Source organism: Lactuca virosa, chromosome 5, assembly GCF_052849685.1.
Source record: "Lactuca virosa cultivar CGN04683 chromosome 5, Lactuca_virosa_CGN04683_v6, whole genome shotgun sequence".
Taxonomy (NCBI): Eukaryota; Viridiplantae; Streptophyta; class Magnoliopsida; order Asterales; family Asteraceae; genus Lactuca; species Lactuca virosa.
This window is the reverse complement of record NC_136430.1, coordinates 26,663,643-26,680,883: the sequence shown is the minus strand read 5'-3', so window position 1 is coordinate 26,680,883 and position 17,241 is coordinate 26,663,643. Positions and strand designations below refer to the sequence as shown.

The following is a 17,241-nucleotide window of genomic DNA, read 5'->3' as shown; positions in this document are numbered from 1 at the left end:
GAGTCATCGCTCTAATGCGATGGTTCGAGAAAACAGATTCGGTCTTCAAAATCTGTTCGTGACCAGAAGGGAGCAAAGTGAAGTTTGCTACCTGCACCTTCTCTGACAGAGCCCTGACATGGTGGAACAGCCATGTTAAGTCACTAACCCTATCAGTGGCTAACTCAATAGGTTGGGAGAACCTGAAAGAGTTAATGCTGGAAGAATACTGCCTGTTGGGCGAAGTTCAAAAGCTGGAACAAGAACTATGGGAGCTAGCGATGGTCGGCTCAGACATAGTGACCTACACTGACCAGTTCAGCGACCTAGCAGCTCTATGCCCCGGGATGGTTACCCCGGAGAGCAAGAAGATAGAAAGATACATCTGGGGTCTAACTGCCCCGATCCAAGGAGATGTACTGTCTTCTAAACCAGCCACATTTGATAGTGCTAAACGCCTGGCTTAGCGACTCATTGACCATGGATACCGCCATGGTGTGGAAGTCCCCGTTCCCGAGCCATCGAGGGAAGAGGGCAATAGCCAGAAGTCGGGAAACAAGAGGAAGAAGAAGCGAACAAAACAAGAAACCTCGCAGGAGGAACGAACGAGTACTATGTACGCCGCCACAACACCTGCTACTCCAGCACCTGCCAGTCGATATGCTGGAACCCACCCGATGTGTGGAAAGTGCAACTACCACCACACCAGAGTATGCCGGGAAATGCAGTGTCTGAACTGCCACAAAAAGGGACACACAGTCCGTTTCTGCAGGGCACCGGCTCAACCGATCTCCCAAGTACCCAAAGTTGAAGAAAGCCAAGCCTGTTATGGCTGTGGTGAGACAGGAAACTATCAGAGGGACTACCCGATAACAAATAACTCAGGAGCGGATGGACGGATTCTGATGATCACTTCAGGAGAATCAACCCCAGAGTCGTCAACGAGCAGCGGTACGTTTTCGATTTAGTAATTACTTGAAAAATTAATTTATATTTATATAAGATTAAAACTGGGGATTAACACTTAAAAGTAATTATAATAACTCATATATTGAAATAGGTCACAATATTCAAGAGAACTAAGAGATTCGTTCTGAGAAGCTATGATGGCTTGGTATGTACATTGAGGGTTGTGCATGGCTAAGATGTTGCAGACTTAGAATGAGTGATTCCGCCTTAATTCATGTTCCTTGTATGGTTGTGGATTTGAGGCAGAGTTACTCAGTCGACTGTCCAATTCATCTTATTTATTCATAACTTGTATATTCAGGGCGATCGTAGTGGTACCAAGGAGGATCGTAGTTTAAGTTACGATACTAGATAACAAAGCACTTTCTCAGTATGTACGCGCACATCGCGGTACGATACGTAGGATTGTTAACAATAAGAGGAAAACAGAAAGCACTAGAACATTTACAAAAAGTACATTTTCGAGCACACTAGGAGTATATCATCGTAAAACAAATGTTTCTTTCAAATCGGCCAAAACTTTGTTCAGTAAAGAGTTTGTTACTATCTTTCGTCATGAGTTGGCGTGGTCCTCACCATACTAAGTTCATATGTTCCTATCGCCTCGACCGTCAAGTTCATGAAACCTTCGTCATTCGTAACGACAGTCCGACCTAAACCTCAGTTTTGTCTTTCGTATTCTAAACCCCGAAGTACTCGTGCGAAGGGTACTTTGTCCTCCGAAGCTTTGCCGTCTTATATTCCACAAACCTTTCCGAAATACCACTCGTCCAACAGACCAAGTTCAAGCACAGAGGCTAAGGACGAATACAGTCCACCTATCACTATTTAGTGTATACGCGAGGGTAGTATATGATTACGATTACGCAGATCTAGTATGTGTGTTTCCGCCCTATCTCTTGTTCCTTGTTTGGTTGTGGACCTGGGGCAGAGTCGCACATCCGACCGTCTAACAAATCCTAATTATATACGACTTGTACACATGAGGTGATGATGGATGGACCGAGTATGAATCCTATCATGAATAATATGGCAAAGTTGCCAGGTCTACGAGTGAGTATTCTGTCAATCAGAGGAGCGCAACACCAGTAGTACTTCTAAGAAAGCTAATTTCGGGACGAAATTCCATCTAACGGGAGGATGATGTGACAACCCGAAAATTTTTGCCTTGTAAAGCCCAGTCAGTCAACTCAACTGATTGTCAGACTCGTTTCTGCTATCATTTAGCCTTGTTTAGAGTCCATTTAAAGGTTCAAAGCTCAGTACATTCAAGCATTGAGCATAGGAATGGATCGCGTACACTTCTAGCACCAAAATCAAGCCCTACACTCCATTTGAGGGAGTGTACGGCCGTACACATGAGTGTTCTCCCGTACACACATGTGTGTGCGTCCGTACACCCATGTTGGTCGTAACACCCTTTGATTTCATCCATTGGAAATCATCTTTTGACTAGATCTTCAAATCTCACCAAGAACACCATGAACACACACTTGTTCTTGGTGATTTTGAGCCTTCTCGAGCCTCCGGATCGTAAGTACTCCTTCCCTATGCTTAGATCTTGTTATGAACACTTGATTTAGTCTTAGAAAATGCCCAGAACTCAAGAACATATGGTGTGTGCGGCCGCACACACAGTTGTGACCGTACACCCCTCAAAACACCCTTAAAGGGCCTTCCAAAATGCATTTCCTGCTTCACCACTTGTTGAGCAATCTTCCCACAAGCCTTCCTACCCTTGGAAAATGTTATTGTGAACTCATTACCATGAGTGTGCGGCCGCACACTCCCTGGCCGTACACCCATGGCCGCACACTCCTCAAAGTGATCGTACACTCCCTTTAAGTGAATCACATGTGATTCCAACACTTGGTCAAAGTGTTTCCTAGTCCCGTAAGGTGTTTCCTTGCATTTGGTTGCTTCTAAACACTATATTTATGTCAATATATGCCAATATATGTCATTTAGGACTCGTTAAGTCTCGGGACTTCATTCGTGGAACTTCTCATCCTTACGCGCATATTCATTTGAATCACCCACATAAGGTGAGTTCATACCCCGTAATCAATCTTTTAAACTGTTTTAAATGTTTTAAGGGGGGGGGGGGGAATACAAGTTGAACACAATGATAATTGTGTAATTGTTTGTTATAAACATCTTTCAAAAGATTTCGTATGTCTTTTATAAGTGATCAAAACATTTCAAAAACTCTTTTAAAGTTATGTTACTTTATAGTTTAACAAAACTCCGTTTTAAAGTACAAGCATAACTTAGTAGAAAAATGAGTCTTTTTAGTAACAGTTCAAGTAAAATACTAGTAAACTATAAGGGGTATAGTTTAGGGGTTCAGTTCATACTAGATACTAGAGTATACTATAAAGAGAAACAGGGAGGTAGAAACAATACGCGATAACAAAGAGGATATACTAAGATACTATAACATAACGAACTTGCTAAGATGCTATAGCATAGAACAACTACAGGATCTAATTATACCAATGAATCACTAACTCATTGTTCTAAACAAAAGGTGATAGTTAAATTGGGTATATATGATCGTATAACTTTAATGTGAGTCTACTTCACGGCTCAGCAACTTGTTTGCTGAAGTCGCGTTTGGTCCCCAGAATCTCTTGCAGGGAGAGCGTATAGTATGGGTACTATCCATCATATTATGACCTTAATAAAACAAACATGTTTTAAGGTAATCAGTACACCAGGATGTCAATTCAAAAGACAACTGGGTACTTATAATTTCCCATTACTTTCATTTTGTGACAGTTCCACTTGAAAGTTAATGCAAACTATTTTCGAGTCAAGATAGTTATAAACTAGGAAAAACTTACATTTTACAAACGACAAACAGAATAGTTGAGTCTAGTACATTCAGTAGAAAGGGGGCCTATATTGCTAACTTTATGATTCCTTAGTGTATGCATTCAGGGATATATATTAATCGGGTCCGACAGATAGTAGGATATGTGCTTTCCGCTTCACTTCCTGTTCCTTGTTTGGTTGTGGGCTTAGAGCAGATTCACCCAGCCTACTATTTATTCCATCTTAGCTATATATATATATATATATATATATATATATATATATATATATATATATATATATATATATATATATATATATTACGTATACACCAAGTAATCATAAAGGGTACCAGGTAAGGGCCAGGTCATAAGACGCTAATTCAATGCACAGTTTTCTAGTACAAAACATACTTTTCACATCAGAACTTTCGGTATACAAAACTAGAAACTTACCAGTAAAGGGTTTAATCCATTTTATTAAACCAGTATAACTTAAAGGACCTTAGGTGGTTAATCCTATAATACCTTAGTTTATACATCAAGGTTATATATAATTAATATCTGATAGGTAGTTGGATGTGTGTTTTCCGCCTCATTCCCTGTTCCTTGTTTGGTTGTGGGCTTAGGGCAGATCCACACAATTAACTATCTGTTCGATATTAGATTATATGTAGCTAGTATAAACTAAATGATTTTAGAAGGAACCACTGTGGTTACCATTTTTATTATAAGAAATAAGGGTTTTCTTAAAGAATCTTTTCATCAAATATAAAGGAACTATTACAGTTAACTCCATGAGTACCAAGTGAATACGCCAGGGTTATATACAATGATGATCTAACAACCAATGGGCTATGTGCCTTCCGCCTCATTTCCTATTCCTTGTTTGGTTGTGGGCTTAGGGCAGATACACACAACCGATTGTTTGTTTACTCTGGGTTTTATATAACTTGTATCCATTTAGTACTCATAGAAAGGATTGTAGAGTCATTTTTACTTATCTTTCAACAAAGCAGGAAATATAGGATTTTCTGAAGGAACAGGCGAACTTTTCTAAACAGAACTTACAACTTGCTACAACTTTCTTACAACTTACTTACATCACTAAAATCTTGTGAACTCACCAGCTTAAATGTTGATCTACGCTTTCAAAATAACTTGTATTCTCAGGAGACCAGTAGACAGGTACGCGCACTGGGATTCAGAAGATGGAGCAGTATAGCTTCATGTCTTATTTTGTTATTTGCTATGTATTCTATATTATGTGAATCGCATACTTTGTAAACACTTTCTTTCTAATGAAATGGTTGTTTATTACTTGCTTACTATGATGCATGTCTTGTGATACTAAACATGACGTCCTCCACCCCAGAACGTTTCCGCCGTTCCGGTTTTGGGGTGTGACAAGATACCGAAGGAGAGGTTAGCTCCCGGTTACCGGTTGAAAGATACCGAAGGGGAGGTTAGCTCTCGGGTACTGGTTGAAAGATACCGAAGGGAAGGTTAGCTTCCGGTTACCGGTTGAAAGATAGCGAAGCGGAGGTTAGCTCCCGGTTACCGGTTGAAAGATACCGAAAGGGAGGTCAGCTCCCGACTACCGGTTGAAAGATACCGAAGGGGAGGCCAGCACCCAGATATGCTAGGCAGTATGTGTATTGTATGGTATGTGGTATGATGGGGCAACTCACTAAGCTTCGTGCTTACGATTTACAGTTTTGGTTTCAAGTACTCGTTTTCAAAGGAAAGGAGTCGGCTTGATCGCAACGCATCACACTATGTTTTCCGCACATGAGATCTTTGGGATTACACTCTGATATGGTTTTATGATAATATGTTTTGATTATTGACACTTTGGTTTTGACATGAGATATTATGAATGTTTTTATACTGTTGGCTTTATAATAACTTATTTAAAAATGAAATTTTTGGCTTTGAATTTTGGGATGTTACAGATGACTTTGACTTTGACCATGGTTGGCCAAGTTGGACTTTTGAGGGTATTTTGGGTATTTCGATATTTTGATGAGTTGGTCATGATGGTTGTAGGAATTAATTCGGGAGCTGAGATTCGGAGTCAGACCTTATCAGTTCTGCACTACTTGAGAGGTAAGTTTTCCCTCACTGTACAAATGGGTCGAAGGCACCAATGTCGGTCCCTTTGGATTGTTTTCCTAATTATCGTATGATTGAGTACTGTAGTGATATGTTAGATCTGAATCATGATAGATAGGATGATTTTATGCTTATTGATCTGTATTATTTGTGCTTGTCTGTGGATTGACTATATGTTTATGAGTTATGTATATGTCGACATATGTGTGTGGTTGGGTTGAGGCGGTCCTGCTTTGTGCGGAAGGCCAACAGACCCAGGGAGACCCGGATAGACTGAAGGCCTGCGAGGCAGACCAGTCAGGCCGAACGCCCGGAGAACGGTCCAGTAGGCTGAAGGCCCGATGTGGCGTTCCATACATGCTGAACGTTCTGTACGCGTGCTGTTGTGTGATAGTTATGATTTATATTGTGGTAGTATTTTAGGGAAGATTCACTAAGCTTTGGGCATACAGTTTTGATTATGTTTCCGGTATCTCAGATGATCGCGGGAAGGCGAAGGCTTGATCATGCACCTCCTCGTGTTTTGTGTTATGATTTCTGGGAAAACTCTGATGTGAAACTTATTTTGAAAACAAATTATAATGAATGATGGTTTTGTGGTATATAAAAAGTTTAAAAATTTTCAAGAATTTTTCGAATGTTACAAGTTGGTATCAGAGCCTTGGTTTGAGTGAATTGGAGGAACACTCGTGTGAATCCAGCCTCAAACTAAGGAAAGATTTTCAAAATGATTTTCCAAATGGTTTTCAAAATACTCAAGGAGGATGTGATGTGTACTACCAGCCGGAGCCAGTAAGTAGACCCCAAAATACCATATTGTTATTTGATATTGTGTTATGTTAGAACAACATGCTAGCGATAAGTTAGGGATCTTCAGGAATTGCATGATATATTTGTCTGATTATATGATGACTGATAGCCTAGGACCTTTTTTTTATGGAATTGACATCATTACTGTAGTTCCTTAGTGTATGCATCATGGTTATATGTAACTAAGATCTTATAGCCTGAGAATGTTTGGTTTGGCCTTATTTCCTGTTCTTGTTTGATGAAGGGCTTAAGTTAGGATCAGATATTTGAATGTATGTAGGATCCAGTGTTATGTATGGCTAGCATACACGAGTGTTGCAGGGTTGGTGGAAGTTTCATGGGCGAGTCGTGTGGGGTCAGCCGGCCAGTTGTGAGATGTTTAGCTTTTCCTCTAGGGAGTGAGGATTGAGTGTTCGTTTATGCTTATGAGTATCGTTAGGGCGTTGTGATGATCCTTGAGATAAATACGGGTAGGTGTGGAAGGTAGTATGGGCCCGTACTACTGAAAGCATAGGACCCGTACGCGTAGCAATGAAGTCCCAACCCCTAGGGCTTCATTGGGAGTTGGTTCCCCGTTTTGATATGTGCATTATCTGATATCTTCCTGGTGTATTTTCAGTATGGTGACTACGAGACGAGTTGAGATCGGATCCGGGTCGGGATCAGGAGCTGGCAGACAGCGTGAGCCAGTGTTGTCAGAGGACCGCGTCAAGGAGATCATTTGCGAGGAGGTAGTTGCTATTGTTCGAGGTCAGATTTCGGAGATGTGTGGGTCTATCAAGACCGCGATGATGGAGTTCTTTGATGATCGCTACACAGCCATTGCTGAGACGACTGTTGTTGCCCTGAGACGGCTGCAGGTGTTGGGACAGGGCGAGTCTTTTAGTATCGGGACTTCGATAATACGAAGCCCTCGACTTTCGATGGAGTCCAGGACTCGATCATAGCCATGAGATGGCTATCTGATGTGGAGGGCTGTTTCTTCACTTGTTGATGCCCTGCTGACCAGAAGGTCAGGTGCGCTCTGAACCTTCTGAGGTCTGGAGCGAAGGATTGGTGGAGACTTTTTACGGGATCGTCATTCTGGTTTGCTATACTACACGTTACAAATTTTGATTTAATTGGTAGAAAATATAAATTGGTTGCTTATATGGGTAAAATATGAAGTTATGTGCCTTTAATCGTAGAAAGAGATAAGTATGTTGCTATATGTGTATGCAATCAGTGGAGAAAAAAGGATTGTAAGTACGCTAATAGGGTTCTTCCATACTAATTAGAGGAATATTGATTTAAAAAAAATCATTTTATTTTCATCATTAAAAGATTTTATTACTATTGGTTATGAGACTTGGTGGAAATGGTTGTTTCCGAGGTGCATTGACTTGTACAAATTAGCTTTGTTTATTAATTGTAAGATTTTTTATTCATAAACACTGATTTGTAGATACTAGTAACAGACAATGCAATACAATATAATACAACACAAAAAAAAAAAGAGAGAAAAGAAGAAAAAAAAAAGAAACACGGTCATGTGGCAAAACACGAACATAACCTTTTCACAATGATAAATGAATGAAAACCTTGATGTTAATACCACTACTAATCATGTTCAAGTGACGAGAACAATGATAACAAGAAAGAAAACGTGGTTAAAGTAATTCTTTTAAGCCAATCAAAAATGTTTCATCATCTTCAAGGAATTTCATGCAAAAATTCTTATTTTCATACAAAGAAATACTTATGAACAATGGTTGAGTCATGATCAAAATAAAATGATATCCTAATTTTTTTTAGGGTAGTCAATTTTTTTTTTTCTGGAGTACTTGGGTTACCCCGATCCGGTTTCAGTTTTAAATCGAAACCTTAATTGGATTCATAGCTAACCTCAAGTTTTGTTATATAAACATGAAGTTGAAGTATATATTTTGATACTTGAATCAATGTGCGAGTCAAGGTAGACATCAAATAAAGCATGAGGATAACATGTTTATGTAATAAGCGAAAATGGCTAATTATACATGTGTTTGGCGACGTGGGATAGAATAGCTAGGAAAATAAAACAAATATAAAAACAAAGGATATGTAAGGAGCAAGAATGAAACCTAAGACCTTTGCTTCAATAACCCAACGCCATAACCAACAAACCAACAGTTTGTTTGTGTTTATAAGTGAAGGGATATATATATATATATATATATATATATATATATATATATATATATATATATATATATATATATATATATAAACACACTACATAAAACAAAATTTTACTTAAAAAAATTACACTATCGAAAAAAATTTGAAAGGTATCCCAGGCTACCCCGAAATCTCTTGGATCTGTCCCTGCTTGTGAATACATGTGTCGTAACAAGTTGATTTCATATGAAAAATAAATCTTACATATAAAAATGAATATGAATATTAAAACTAATATCCAAATCTTAACAACCATAAAACATAATATTTTTAATATAATTAATATTTTAATAATTACCATATAAAATATGATTGCTTTTGTGATTTCTTCCTAATTGAAAATAGGGAGCGGGGAGAAACAGAAACCAAACCTTGTTCCGTTGCTTCTTGCCTTCTTTACCTAAATTTTCTTTCTTTTAATTAACTCTTTTTTTTGTCTTATTTAACAATTAGTCTCACTGAAAGTAAATGTGGCATATATAATAGATTGTAGTATTTTCCTTTTATAAAGGTTCATTTGGATACTAGTATTTATTTTTATTAACCATATTCTTTTATTTAATTATATGTATAGTCAAAACATAACAGCTTCTTTTTAAAAGCAATATTTTCTATGGAACCCTTTTAACTGAAAAGACTTCTCTATATATGTTGTCATTGTTGCTTCATTTATTTGTCTTTAATACAACAATATTAATAATTTAAGACTACATAAACATAATATACTCTTTTTACAAAGCAAATTTTTAGAAAAGTCCTAATATTTTCTGAAACGTTTCATTTTAGTTCCACAAAAAAAAAATAAACAGAAAAGTCCTGATTATTTGATTTTATACGATAATACTTCATTTTCTGTTAAAACAAAAAAAAATGATTTTTTTTGATAAATTGAACCCAAATGAAATAATCGGGTTTTTATATTAATTTTTTTTAATAAAGAAAACATTTTTTAAAAATATTAAGATTTTTCTGACTATTTCTATTCTTTACAACATAGAAGTATACTTAAATATACAATTTACCGAAAATCATCATTCTGTTATCAGTTAAATGTGCAAAATTTTTTATAGAAAAATCTCATAACAAAATCGAAAAGATAAATAAAATACTTTGATATTCTAAAAAAACTATAGTTAAACTTTACATCTATTTATTTTCAAGAAATTATTAACATGAAAAGAAAAAAAAACGCAAGAAATAATGTTTTTAATTTGCTTTTATAATTTATAGAAAGCATAGTCATGTGTAATTTAAATTAAAGTTAGATTTGTTCAAGATAAGAAATAAACACTAAAATTTTTTAAAATAAAAATAAAATATCTCAAACGTTTTAATCACTTCCATTATTGAAAGATAAAATATTAGAAAATCCGCACCAAGTTATAAAACTGGGGACACACGGATGCAGAAGCTTTCACAGATTACACAGTCTTCAAAAACCCAAGTTACTTTCCCTTCATCTCGCTTCTCGAACTTGATTGCGTGTAGATTTTCTGGGATCAAACCCCAACAATTCTACTCATATTTCTCGAATTTGGTGTTAAAAGAAGGCAAGAAATGACCTAACTTTCCTTTTATATTTCACGCCTTTAAACTTTCCCTTTCTACTTTCTTAATTTCTTGGATTCTAGTGACTTTTCTCCCCATGAATCTTTAATCTTTGAATCCTGTTGTTATTGTTAATGTCTTCGCTTTCCCTTTTTACTCCATTAGATTCTGGATTTGGAGCTCTTCTTTGAGGTAAAGCAGATAACTTTCTTGAAAATCGAGTCTTTTGTTGTTGTGGGTTTGTTTATAAATTGGAAATGAAACTTGGGTTGACTCAGTTAGTTCTTGACTTATTTTAGGAACTAGGGTTTGACATCAAAAGATTAATTACGGTTCTTACTGTTTCACCTTTTTCAGGTGTGGTTTCTTGATTTGTTTTCGACTTTTTCGTACGTGAGTTTATGATATTTGCTTGAGCTCTTGATTCCCATGAAATATAGTTTAATAACTATGATTCCTATTCCATGAATTTGTTCAAGATTTATCTAATTTCTGCTGTTTCTTGATTTATTTGAGCAGGTTTTAATGGAGTCTCCTCAATCTGTCGTTTCACCATTCAAGAGCTCCTGTGTGTTTTCTGAACCTGAAAAACAGAATTTGGATCTTTTCCCCAAACACTCGACTTACGTAACCAAAAAACCCGAACCCGAACCGTTTATTGGTGTTCTGGATGTTCACATTCATCAAGCTAGAGACATTCAGAACATCTGCATATACCATAAACAAGACGTTTATGCAAAAATCTGCATCACTTGTAATCCCGAAAAATCAGTCACTACTCAGACCATCAATGGAGGTGGAAAAAATCCAGTCTTTAACGAAACCCTTCGGATTAACGTTCCGACAATTGAATCTTCTCTGAAGTGCGAGATATATATGCTAAGCAGGGTGAGAAATTATCTTGAAGATCAGTTGCTAGGTTTTGCATTGATCCCTTTATCCGAAGTCCTCATCAAAAACGGAAAATTGGAAAACGAGTTCACTTTATCTTCCACCGATCTCTTCCACTCGCCTTCCGGTTTCGTTCACTTGTCGTTATCATACACCGGAGCTTCACCGGACGTGATCGCCATCCCGCCGCCACTTCCCGCGAAGGGTGCCGCCGACGAGTCAGAATTAGCCGAGTTCGACAAAATCGAGTTCCCAGATCCTAAAATCGCAAACGAAAACCACATGATGGTGTCTGAGTATTTCGGTCTTAGCTCAGAGAGTTTGGTCTCATCCGACAATGATGATCAATTTGATGCACCGATTGAAACCCAAAAACCTGATTCACCCCCTTCTAGCGTTTCAACCAACGGTTCCCACTGTGCTTCCACTCACGTTCTAAGCCCCGAATCATCTGATGACTCTTCTAGAGACTCTAAATGTGCAAAACAAGAATACGATTCACATCTAAAGGAAAAACCGGCGGCAGGTGGTGGTAGTGGTGCCGACAGTGATTCAGCAAGCGGCGGGGATCCGATAAAGAAGCCGGTGATGGCGGTGAACTTTGAGCTGGAGCAGAAAGTGGTGCAACAGGATTTTGTGGATTTGTATATGAAGAGTATGCAACAGTTTACAGAGTCGTTGGCTAAGATGAAGCTTCCATTGGATGTGGAAAAGGAGCGTACGGATTCTGGGAATTCAGGATCTGAGGAGAAGATACAGACACCGAACAGCACACAGTCACGCGTGTTCTATGGGAGTCGAGCTTTCTTCTAAATCGATTTCAACGTGATTCTGATTCACAGGTGATGTTTAGGGTTTTAGAATTTAAAGACTGAATCAATGATCAATACTGTTTTAGTTTACTTTACATATGTTGTTTCTCTTCTTAATGTATGTAAGTATGGATCTTTTGTGTTTTAACCTCTCTGTGTTTTTTTTTTTTTTTTTTTTTTTTGAAATTCTGAGTTTAGGTCTTGTTCTACTTTTGCTTCGTTTATGAAGTGTGTTTGGATTTTGACAAAAAACTGATGCTGTTTCTTATTTCTTTCATTATGGTAAAATTGATTGCATTTTAAAAAGAAGTAACTGTTTACTTATTACTGTGAGTCTGTGACAAATTTAAAAATATCCGATTCTTGATAAGTTTAATCATTGACCTAAATGATGCTTTGTTGTACTCACTATTGATTCTATTATTGATTGTATGATGACAAGAATGTCAGGAATCTTTGAAATAGGAGATTTTGTTTTACAACAGGAAAAATACTCTGTGATATATGAAGTATTTTGAATTAACCTCCACATATCTTTTTTATAGTAAAGCTTTTTAATAAATTTATTCATGGTCCCATTAATTTTAAATCCACAAATATTTAAATCAAAATAATAAACCTTATATATATATATATATATATATATATATATATATATATATATATATATATATATATTAAATCTCTCCAAAAAACACTTGTCAGTTTACAAGTTGTTTTGAATAAACATGGGATTGATATAAAAAAACCTCTGGGAAAAAGCTTTTCAAAAAAACAAAAGTTTAAATAAGCTTTTTTTACGGATGTTTTTATTATAATTAGGTCATCCGGTATATACGAACTACGAAGGGTCTCGTGGTCTAGGTGGCCACGACCGTGGTTCGTGCACACTAGCCCGGACCTCCGTGGTTCGTCGTGCTCATGTTCAATAGTGATGTTCACCACGAAATGCAACACCCAATCGAACTTTACTTCCCTTTTAACCAAGAATAACAGACTAGTTTGCTTATTACTTTATTTAAAATTTTTACCTAAATAAAAAATCACTCCAAACCTTCTATAAATGCCAAAACACATGTAACGCCCTGCCAATCTGGTATTTCTATTATTATCTTAAGTATATAAAAATTGTTGCAAAAATGGTTCTTACGTCGTGCGTACGCATGACGTAACTCATTAAAAGGAATGTGGGTCTTCATGAGTACACAGGGCGTACTCGTCAGATGAGCAAACCCAAATTTTTAGGGTTTGAGCCTTATATAATGTCATTATCTGCCTTGAGACTATAACACCCAGTATGTCAGGTAAAATGTTAGCTAATTATTTTCTCTTATTTGGACTTAGGGACCCTAGTACGTTGGGCGTACACAAGGTACGTTGGGCGTACTACGAAGCATGCATGAGAAGGGATATTCCCCTGGTACGTTGGGCGTACCCATGCGTACGCAGGGCATACTTCAGTCAGGGGCAAACCCTAATTTTTAGGGTTTGCACCCTATTTAAACACACTAAGTCCCCCAAGCCCTCACCTTATCAGCCTCCATTCCCTCTTTCAGCTATACCTCGAAACCCTAATCTATTTCCCTTAGACAATGACCATTTTATGTGTGTTTTGGTGTGTGTGGTGCAAATTAAAGAAGAATGAGACTTGTAGAGAAGCATTGGACAAGAGGGAGCTTGTAGATCCAAATATTATTCACTCTTTCCAGCTTATTAGAGGTATAAAGTCTAAACATTGCTCCTCTGATGTCTAGATCTAGATTTGGGAAAAAATTTAGCATATTTTGGTCCCATGGATGAACTCTTGTGAGTAAATGATACTCCAGATGTTATGAGATGTTTCTTTTAATGTTTCTGAGGTCCTTGATCCATAAAGCTTGCATCTTGATGGTTGTAGACCAACCATGCATGAGTTAGTGACCATTTAATGGAAGTAGAAGGCTAAATCTATGGTTTGAGTCCCATTAAGACATGCAAAGGAGTAAAGTTTCCAACTTTATTGCTTCAGGACATTCCAAATGAGCTAGATATGTAGTTGGACGTTAGGTCTTAACGGATTAAGACCTTAAAATGAGACTTTGGCCAACTGGGGCGTACGTAGGGCGTACGAAGGCGTACGTTGAGCGTACGCACCTGTGATCCCGATCCGTGTGTAGCACTCGAGTACGTCGGGTGTATTGGTGGTACCATTAGAGTACTCACTAGGGAATTTTTGGGCTTTTAGATTTCGGTCCACCTTGGACTCTAGGGTTTTGGGCCCTTGTTGGGCCGCAAACTTTTCTGGATTGGGCAATTGTTAGCCCTTGGTCCTTATGGATTTGGGCCCATATTGGGCTTTGAGTGCCTTTCGGACTTTGGGCTAGTGTGGATTTGGACCATGATATGTTAGGCCCAATAAGGGAGGGATAAAGCATCATTTTTACCCTAGGAGTCGGAATTTAGGGTTTGGACTCTCGGTTTGGGCTAATGACCTAATTGCTAGTTAAGGTTCTATTATTTGTGATTTAGTGAGGGGGATTTTACGATTCAACATCCTAAGTGGGATTTGTTTATCTTCAGACTGAAGTGAGTTTCCTTCACTGTACTCGCGGGTCGAAGGCAACAATGCTAGCCCACTAGACTATGTTTGTAAGATGATAGTTGTCTTCGTGACAATTTCCTGTTATGCATGTATATGCTTGTTGTCTTTGTGACTCTTGCTGATATGATTGTATGCTAGTTGTAGGGGTGAAATATACTCTATACTGGTTGAAAGAGACTGAAAGGGGTGAAATATACCCAATACCAGTTGAAAGAGACCGAAGGAGGTGAAATAGACCCAATACCGGTTGAAAGAGACCGAAGGGGGTGAAATATACCCAGTATCGGTTGAAACAGACCGAAGGGGGTGAAATAGACCCAATTATGTTTTGAATAATATGCATGTATGGCATGGGGTATTTCGGGGAAGTTCACTAAGCTTTGTGCTTATGGTTTTCAGTTTATGTATCAAGTACTTCCAACTCGAAAGGGAAGGGTCCGACTTAATCGTACTGCATCCGCCCATGTTTTTCGCATTATGTGATTTTGGGATTTTGTACTCTGATATTATTTCTCTATGATGCACACTTGGTTGTTTTTACATGATTATTGGATTTTTTTGGAATGGATTAAAAATGAAATTTTTATCTGGAATTTTTGGGAAGTTACAAGTTGGTATCAGAGCCTTGGTTTGAGGGATTCGAACATACTCTTGGGTGTGTTTGAACTCAAACCGAGGATTTGGTAGATTTTTTATAAAAGGAAACGTTTTATTAAGAGATTTTGAATAAAAGAAAGGGGTGTGATGCGTGCAATCAGCCGAGCTCAAGTAAGTCTTCCCAAAATACCCATACATGTTATATGTTTTATGCTATGGTATGAGAATCGCATGCAAGATTATGACTAGGGATCTGCTCAGGATTGCATGATATAATGCTAGGAGAGATTCCTATATATGCCTGTTGTATGAGATTATAGATTTGGATGCTAGTATAGATCAGCTATCTGATACATGGGCTGTTTAGGTTATATATAGATTTGAATTGCTTGATGCTCGAATGTTGCGTGCTTTGTGCTTTTAGGAATTCTCAGTAATATTAGCTTACTAGTGGACTAATGCGCTTGGTTACATATTGTTGAGATTAGATAATTTTAGAGGGTTAGGTTTAACTCTATTGTGCAACTCTTGTTTGAGTCCAACCGTTGTAGTGTGAGACCTTTCACTCGAAGAATTATCTAGTACCGACGGTATGTAATTGTAATTGTGTGGTAGTTAGATGGTATTTGAGGGAGTTCCTTTTGCAGCTGATAGCAGAGAGTGGTGAGGAAAGGAACTCTAAGGAGTTCCTGGAATATGTCCTAGCACATAGGACGCTCTATAGTATGAGAGGGGTACTGGATAGAGAGGAAGTAACTGGGAGGATTCGAGGCAGTCCTTGGGGAGGGTATAGATAGGTGTGGAATGTAATATTGGGCCCTTACTACTAAAAGCACATGATCTATACCCAAGACAAGGAAGGCCTTGATTAATTCAAGAAACTTCGAGGGTATGAACCTCTTCATGTGTATATTGATTTTTTATGTGTTATGTTTCAGCATAGTGATGACACGCGGTGGGGCAGAGGTTCACGATCTGGATTCGGTTCGGGCTCGGGCACCGAACCAATTGATGAGAGTTTACACGGGTTCATTGCGTCTGAGATTACTAGAGGCATCCTTGTGGCGACCCCGATGATGTTTGAGTCGATCAAAGATGGTATCATCTAGTTGATGGAGGATCGCCTTCGGATCTTTAGGGCCGATCTGCCCACTAGTCAGCACGGATACCGCAATCTCTACTTCAAGGATTTCAGGGGATGTGGGGCGCCAGAATTCTTTGTGGTGAAGGACCCTATTGCCGCTAGACGATGGATAGCAGAAATTAAGTGTGCTCAGATGACTACCTTCTGCCCCGAGGGAGCGAGCCCGGGACTGTTGGGAGGATGTTAGATATGCTCTGGAAGCCCCAACCATTGAGGCCATGACTTGGTTGGACTTTGTGACCCAGTTCCAAGCAGTGTTTGCACCAGCTATTAAGGTACAACAGTTGGCGAGGGAGTTTTTGGATACGCGACAGACGACTGAGACCGTAACGGAGATCACTGCCATGTTCCGAGAGAGGGCTTTATTGGTACCGCAAAATGCTACAGACGAGGAGATGTCGAAGACTCGTACCATGACATGTTGAGATCAGATATTCGGGAGTTTGTTAGTTTTTCCACCTGCCCGACATTAGATGACAAGATATCTAGGGCCCTAGAACAGGAAATTGATTTGGAGCACATAGGGAAAAGGAAGGCAGAGCATGGGCAGATGACTGGCGTTTCGGCGAAGAAACCCAAGGGTTTCGATTGTAGATCGATGGGCCATCAGGGTCGGGGCCTTTGTAGCAAGTGTGGTAAGGCGCATGACGGAGTCTGCAGGGCCGGTGGTTCGGGCTGCTACAAGTGCGGCAAGACATGGCACTTTGACAGGGATTGTACTGCCACTACCACCACCCAGGTATCTGATCTGATTTTCTTTCATTGCAATCAGAAAGGCCA

General features: G+C 38.5%; 1 protein-coding gene across 10 annotated transcripts; it reads left to right on the top strand.

The window, feature by feature from the left end:
* Positions 1 to 10,278: 10,278 nt before the first annotated feature.
* On the top strand, positions 10,279 to 12,287 carry LOC145115146 (uncharacterized). 10 transcript variants are annotated; one of them, XM_079051350.1, is made up of 3 exons: positions 10,279 to 10,438; positions 10,794 to 10,825; positions 10,956 to 12,287. In XM_079051350.1, the coding sequence occupies exon 3, from the start codon at positions 10,962 to 10,964 to the stop codon at positions 12,138 to 12,140; it is 1,179 nt and encodes a 392-aa protein (XP_078907476.1). In that variant the 5' UTR covers positions 10,279 to 10,438; positions 10,794 to 10,825; positions 10,956 to 10,961; the 3' UTR covers positions 12,141 to 12,287. The 10 variants fall into 10 exon arrangements, with proteins under 10 accessions (XP_078907476.1, XP_078907475.1, XP_078907472.1 ...); XM_079051349.1 differs by having other exon boundaries at positions 10,794 to 10,829; XM_079051346.1 differs by having other exon boundaries at positions 10,279 to 10,628.
* The last annotated feature ends 4,954 nt before the right edge of the window (positions 12,288 to 17,241 follow it).

What these genes read in the sequence shown, in the direction of transcription:
- LOC145115146 (XM_079051344.1), top strand. Translation starts at nt 10,962, where the DNA reads ATGGAGTCTCCTCAATCTGTCGTTTCACCATTCAAGAGCTCCTGTGTG.